Below are 7,301 nucleotides of genomic sequence, written 5' to 3'. Positions count from 1 at the left end.
GAGACATAATTGAGTGATAAATATGGGAGAGGAGAATTAAGAGATAGTGGTTGATTTGGAGTTAAAGAGTTAATTAAGCAGATAATTAATCAATCCTAATTTTAAGGTATGTGTGTATCTAATAATCTAATTGTATCTTCAAATAATATATTAATATATGATATAAAATATTAAAAGTGGTAATATATGTAATTGTTTGAAAGTAAAGATAATATTAGTATATATAGTAGTGATGTATGTCTAATAAGGTAGTTTATCATCATTTTCGTAAATCAGCTTAGCTCGGCTGGGCTGGAAAATCTTGGGCTCGCGTAAATTAGTCATGGGCCAATTGAGCCAGACTACCCGTAAATTAGTCATGGTCCACTATAAAAGAGAACATACGGAGAAGAATTCGAAATTTTGAGATATCTTCTCAGAAAAAAGAAGCGATGGCGGGAAACGAGTCACAGAAGCAATTCCTAACTCTTCTCCGCGAATTCGCATCTGAAAAATCTCAAGGAGGTTAGTATTTGCTCCTTCATTTCCTCCAAAATAGTTCGTGTGAAATTTTTCACCGGATGATATCAACGGATTTAATAACTGGAAATTTATTTTGTAAGCTAATTGTTCGAAATTTCCAGAGCGAAGAATAGTAAATCACAAGAAGCGAAATCAACAGCTGCAATCAGAGCTTGAACTTGCATATGCGGAGGTCGAAGAGGCGAAGAATCAGAAGGAGAGTACTGAGCAAGAGCTCAAAGGCTATGAAGTAGAATTGGCCAGGAATGAGTCTGCAATTCAAACCCTGGAGGTTTTCGATTTCATTTGTATTTATATCTGCTTTTGTTTTCTTGGTTAATGCTTTGAGCTAATTGAAACATATCTAATTAGCTGAAATTTGAACTCCAGAAAAGCACTTGTTCTCGTTTATTTAAGAGATCCGTTTCAATTACGTTATAGGAAGGGATCCTTTGGATTCAAGATGAATTATCAGCGTATGGATCTAATGTTGAGTCTCTCAAGGTAAAAATCTACTTGAGATTTTGTTCTACTTTAAGGCGCATTTGATGCTCTGTTTTTCTGGTTATGATTTTTGAAGTTTTAACTTCTTAATGTTAGATCTGTATTATTTGTACTTATTTTATATTTGTAAATTTGAACATTATAGTATTGGCTTGCTAACAAGGCCACTGTTTCTTCTTATGAATTCACTGATCGATTGATGATATTTGAACCGTCAAAAGAATAAAGAAGCAGAAAATCGGTAATGACATGCTTCCTTCAGTTAACCTCTTAACTCTTTTTGGCCAATTACAAGCACTTAACTATGCAGAAAAGGCGTCTTTCTCTCCATTTAGTGTTCTGAAATAATCTGATTGCATTTCCTTTTCTCATTGTATCTATCATTGCTTATGCAGAGATGACTTCATAGAGAAAATGCTTGAGCTCAATGCACAGATAAGGTACAGGTTGTTTGTGTGTCCTTAATAGGCAGTAACCTTTTACTATTGAAATCCACTGGATGAAGTCAGACTAATAAGGTAGAGTTCGTCAATATCTTTTTGAAAAAGTTAGAGATCATGTTTATAGCTCCAATCATGTTGCTTTGTCAAACATACAACTGCTAAGTACAGACAGAGATATGAACCAGTCTCAGGTCAATCCATGTTCGTGCTGTGCCAATGTTTGAATAGCTAACTTAGTCACTGTTCTTTTTCTAATTTGCATTTACGCATACCTGGACCTAGAAAACTTACTAATTTAGCATTACTTGGCTGCTGCAAAATCTTCTGGATTGCGTTTACACATACCGTGGCCTAAGTAACTAACTTTGCTTTACTCTAAAAAGGCTGATTCAGTCTGTAATACTTGAAGATTGAAGATCATCGACCAATATTTTTGTTTTATATGCTTATAATCTTTGATATGTCATGACTACAATGAACAAGAAATTGTGCTTGGGGAGTGATCATATCTGTCTAGCAACTAGTTATGAGAAAGGGAAACATTTTGACCTGATGATTTAGCATCTACAATTATACAATGATTATGTGTTTTTTCGTTTGCTTTTCAAACATAATTTGTTGCGATTGTATGGTTACCGCATGGTCACAGAAACAAATATTTTTTTTTATTGAGCTGCTAGTCCTCTTAGCCCATATCGTATATCATTGTTTAGTACTTACTCATAAACTACTGAACTACAAATACCATAAACTGGCTTTCATTCAGCGGTCTTATCTCTGAACTAGTACATATACCCTACTTTGAGACTTGTGCACATTAGCTGTTCAACTAGCAAAGTCTAGACATGGAGTCCCAAAGACAGTAAATATTCTTCTTTACTGTGGTAGACTGGTAGTAATTCTAAACCTTGTTTCCTTAATTTGGCAGAAAAAATTGTTACTCTACTATTTAGTTCAGTCTTATTAGAAAAGTTCTTTCCCTGAGGGCACTGGATATCTCCAATCTAGTAATCAAAGTGACACATTAGGTCGACCACATAAAATTTAGTGGCCAGATATAAACCTATCTATTCTCATTCTAACTCCGAGGCTCATTTCATTTTAATTTTGTGACTACACTATATCTAGATTTAGCTGCACTGCTGCTAAATGGTTGAACCTTTTTCTGCTAAACTGGATGCAGGAAATTCCATGAGTCAATAGCATCTATATTCCAAAATGATAATTGCAGCGAGTCAGCATCAAAGCCTGGTCTGTTAACGCACATAGATATGCACTCTTCTTTTTGTGATGTGTTGGCGAGTTTCTTCTGTTATATGTGATGTTCAACTCTAAAGAGTTCAAAAATTCTATTGTTGCTTTTCTTAGCTTCTTCAAGCTGAACAAGAATTGTTTTACGCCTTCATGAGCAGGTCCAGCTAAAGCCAAAGGAGAAGATGCTGAAGCTTTCAAAAGAGAACTCCAGAGTCAGCTAGCTCAGATAGTTTCTCAGATCACTAAGGAAGAAGAGGAATACCAAGTTGAACAGAATATTCATAGGCAGGCAAGTCATTGTGTTTTTGTTAGACCTGTCTGTTCTCATACCTTTCTTCTGTTGATGTTGTCTGGTTATTAGTATTAGGAGAACTGTGATCAGTGTGGTGTTTTTCAGATTGAAGAAGAGTTGAATAATTTGGAAAGAAAAGCATCACTGATAGAGGGAATCACAAAAGAAAATATGGAAATGCAGGAGTTAGCCAGATATCCTTTAATTTCTGTTGTTTGGTCTTCTGCTCTTTAAAGCTAATTATTTATTATGTTCAGCTCATTGGTAGAAGAAGAATGAGTCGACAGGGGATTTCAAAATTTCATGAACTATTCCACATTTAGACAATAGTCTCATTATGTCTTTACTGTATTACCGAGAAACTCTTTCACACCTCAAAAAAATACATATGAAATTAGCACCCTTGCTTTAGATTTGTCAACAATTATTATGTCCTTGACTGGAAGTAAGCAGACTTCTGAATTGGAAAACAAATGTGCTTCCCTTGGTGATGAGCTACAAAAGAGGTCGGTATGTCCCAGATGTCATAAGGACAATACAGCTGCATTAAGTCAAATTCTTCAAGCAGGCGATGAGAATTAGCTTCTTGTAAGTAGTCCCTGACATTTATAACTGATGATAGTCAAAAGTAAGACCCTGAGGTGCTTACACTTCTGCTCTCATGTCTTCCACAGGCTTTATGTGTCGCTAAGCTTTGGTTTACTACAAATAGGGCTAGTTTGCATAATTGACACTCCTAGTTTTTCTACTCACTCTCCCCTATACATCCTAAAGAACAAATGTAATGGAAGCTGTAAAACCAGACATAAAGGATAGTTGTATTTCTGTTCTTTCAGCTGTCTATGGTATTTCTAAAGAAGAAAGTTAAATGTACTAGCTTCTAAATCCTAATAAAATCGTCATCACCACCCATGCTCAACCTACCATTACTGGATGTTATGGGAGGCTTGAAAGTGAATCGACCAGAATGCTTTTCTGAAGGATTTGAACTGATTGAGTTGTAAAAAGATGAATTGTTTGTTCAGCTGAATAAGAAGTCATCTTTTCAATTTTCCCTTTTGCACATATGTTGTTGATCCTTCTATATCCCTCACAATCAATGATAAAAGTGGATATCTAGCGTCTCTATTACTCTTGCCTTATACCTGCCACATACAATTAGCTCTGGTAAATTGATGGTCACAAAATCATCCATAATGAGCTAGAGATCAAAGAAACTACAGTGAACAATGAGTTGGATACTTACATCTTTACTAGGAATTGTGGAGGGGACTGAAAGGAGGAAATGGAACCAAACTTGAATGGGCACACTTTTGATCTTCAACTAGTACAGAGAATAACGCAGAGACAGGCCGATGGTCTGAGAACTTGCTTTCACTGCGGAAATAGGAAAGCTGTTTCACGCCCTTACCATGCCATAGGATTCTATCACACCTGTCATTAACATTCCAAGTGTCATGATAGCAAGTATGAGCCACATAGTGGCTAGCAATGACTAGTACTTGGTCAGATTCCTAAATAGTCTTTTTTCTTTTTTTAATTTTAATCATCAGTTTTGGAAAAAGGACTAGACCTGACTCCTGATGTTTTCAATTATCTGGTGGATGGAACGATGTGTGTGTTTTTTATGGGAGGTGGGGGTGATGAGTCATTCACTGGTGAATAACTGATGAGAGTTCTATATAAAAATGTAAAGTGATGACTGTACCATGCTGGAGTTCTTTGCTTCTCCCCCGCTCTGCTTGGAAGTCCACCAGAATATCGATTGCAATTGGAAGAAGAATATTTGTATGTGGGTGCAAATTCTATATCTCCCTCTTGCCAACCCTGAAACACTCCACCGTCTTCTAGTTCCTTCCCCAACTGGTCAAACTCTTGCAGCGCACTCCAATTTTTCTTCTTTATTAATTCCCTCGCTAAATTGTCTTCCAAGTACAGTCTGTAGTTGAGATCTCCAAACCAAAATATCTGGCTGTTCTACAAGAAAACACATCTTGTCAGTTTAGGTGGAAAAATCTCATCATTTTTTTATTCAATGGAGTTCTAATAATTATAAGAAATCTTCTTAGCTTCTCAGTTCGATATCTTTTCTATGAATCCAATTACTGTCCAAGTCTTTGTTATAATTGTCATTATTATTGTTGTAGTTTTTGATTCGAAAGGAAATTCCTACGCCACTGTTTTTATAAATCTGACTTATCCCTAATTTTGAAACAAAATATGTTGAATATATGTTAAAAAGGCGTAATTAGTTAGGTATGAAAAATATGACTTACTCGTGTCCTAAGATGGTGAGAGGATGATTTTTATGGCAGTCTTCTGACAGCCGGGGGAAAGATGTTCTCCTAAAAATTTCTGTGACTTGACGGTTCCTTTTCCCTTCATCACCTTTCTTTTCTCCTGAGGCTAAGTGAGCTGCCACAAAGCAAAAACTAGTTCCTCCTATGGACATGCTCACAGAGACCGATCCTTTGTTTCCCAAATAGCCCATAATGCCACAAGCTACTGAAGAGACCTTCACTTCCGAGACACAATATTTCTTTAGCAATGTCCTTCTCATCCAGACACTAATGAAGACACCAACCATCTTCTTGCTCGCCATCAATTTGTAACTACCAACATAATCTGAGAGCTTATATTCAGTTCTAGACTGACCTCTTGCTGAAACTATTTCGTAGTCACTCCTCAGTCTAGTATATGATTCAGTGGCTTGATCATATCGATAATTATCATTGGTGATTGGATTGACCATGGGTGTTAACCAGGAACCACCATACTTGCTATTTAGAGTTTTACCGATGAGCACATTCCAGTTAGTAGCTTCTGTTGGATCTTCTGCTCCAATTACAGTTTTAGGCTTTAGAGGGACTATTTCCTGGAAGCTGCTAGTGGAAAAGTTTCTTCTTAAATGACCAAGTCCTCAATGATGAAAAAAGAAGGTTATACTTTGAATTTATACATACCCAAGAACATAAATATCTGCTGCTTCTTTCAGATTCAGCCACTCATCCAAATCTACAGCTAGACTTCCCACAGGAGATCTTCCTGCAACATTCCACGTACCCACAAAGATTCTACAGCAAAAAGATCGTCAAAATAAGTATTATCCTGTTAAGCTTTAGAGGTCCATAACATGATATTCCAACTGATGCTCACCTCAATTCATTGTTTAGAATGCATGGTCCTCTGTCCAGTGACCTAACAGAAAGACCATTCATGCACTCATCATCTTGTCCGTCGTCATCTGTGGAAAGCAATCAAAAAGGAACACCAAAAAAATATAAGAAAGAAATTTGAATACAGAAAAATGAAATAAACGAATAAACTGGAGGCGCGACGCAAGCCAGATTACCAAGAAACGAAATAAACCTGAAATTTCGCTTAAATGGGATGCATCAGCTCTGCTTCTTCTCTTGCTAAACCACAACCGAAACACTTTCCGTCTTGATTTTCTTTCCTTGTTACCCATGATTTGAAATAAAGTCCATTCCAAAGATTATCAGTTTCCTCTAAGAGATGACAACATATTTTCTTGTCAAGTTGGATGGCTGAAGAATATCCACATGTCTGCCTTTTAGGTTCTGGGTAAAGCTATTATTATATTGGTCGCCTTGATAGAAAATGTTGTGGAATGGACGAACGAGACAAACCCATAATTTATGCGATAATACCAAGATTTAAAGAGAGAGAGAAGAAAAAGTCAAAGGTTGTTGAATTGCACATTTGAGAAACTTCCTTAATGGTCTTAATTTATTTTAACTGAGTTGTTCAACCAGCAATAAATTATTGGCCGCACAAGTTTCCATCAGTTTTATGATTGTGGGGTTGTTTACGAGCACAGTTCATATAAATCTTGTGTGTAACTCTTTATCCGTGACTAAAAGTTATCATACCACATGGCCAGATCAATTCAGCAAACTGTCTAAGTCGTGCATTAGTTAATTACTCATTCCCAAGCACGCCACCTAAGCCATCTTTACAGCCGTACACATATACATTATTGTGTGATCGCTGACTTTTCATAGACCAAGCCTCAAAATTCATCACGTCTTAATCAGCTACCAAGTATGCTTGGACTTTTCAAATATATTGTCGTATTTGTAACGGATGTTCCAAAAATGCACTGCTTTGGAGGATCTGACACACACATATATATATTTATTTATTTTAAGAGTCTGAATGTTGCAATAGTCACTTTCAGGCACGAACAAAGTCTCACATTTAAAATAAATAAGCAAAAAAATGTGGGAGCACTTGGAAAGGGTAAAAAAGAAGAAGCAAACTTCTTAATTGTGTAATATTATATG

The 7,301-nt window shown here is 36.4% G+C and overlaps 2 protein-coding genes across 2 annotated transcripts; one reads left to right on the top strand and one right to left on the bottom strand.

The window, feature by feature from the left end:
- The first annotated feature begins 398 nt into the window (after positions 1-398).
- LOC125811070 (autophagy-related protein 11) lies at positions 399-3,570 on the top strand. The gene is made up of 8 exons (XM_049490562.1): positions 399-504; positions 624-793; positions 943-1,005; positions 1,227-1,246; positions 1,401-1,445; positions 2,632-2,699; positions 2,861-2,991; positions 3,100-3,570. The coding sequence occupies exons 1-8, from the start codon at positions 432-434 to the stop codon at positions 3,226-3,228; spliced, it is 699 nt and encodes a 232-aa protein (XP_049346519.1). The 5' UTR covers positions 399-431; the 3' UTR covers positions 3,229-3,570.
- Positions 3,290-6,892, bottom strand: LOC125811062 (type I inositol polyphosphate 5-phosphatase 1-like). The gene is made up of 7 exons (XM_049490552.1): positions 6,364-6,892; positions 6,151-6,238; positions 5,958-6,068; positions 5,271-5,876; positions 4,703-4,966; positions 4,241-4,428; positions 3,290-4,139 (listed from the first exon to the last, which is right to left on the bottom strand). The coding sequence occupies exons 1-6, from the start codon at positions 6,461-6,463 to the stop codon at positions 4,248-4,250; spliced, it is 1,350 nt and encodes a 449-aa protein (XP_049346509.1). The 5' UTR covers positions 6,464-6,892; the 3' UTR covers positions 3,290-4,139; positions 4,241-4,247.
- Positions 6,893-7,301: the final 409 nt, after the last annotated feature.

Source organism: Solanum verrucosum, unplaced genomic scaffold (assembly GCF_900185275.1).
Source record: "Solanum verrucosum unplaced genomic scaffold, falcon-dt-bn FXZP01000032.1, whole genome shotgun sequence".
NCBI lineage: Eukaryota > Viridiplantae > Streptophyta > Magnoliopsida > Solanales > Solanaceae > Solanum > Solanum verrucosum.
This window is presented reverse-complemented; position numbering and strand designations above follow the sequence as displayed.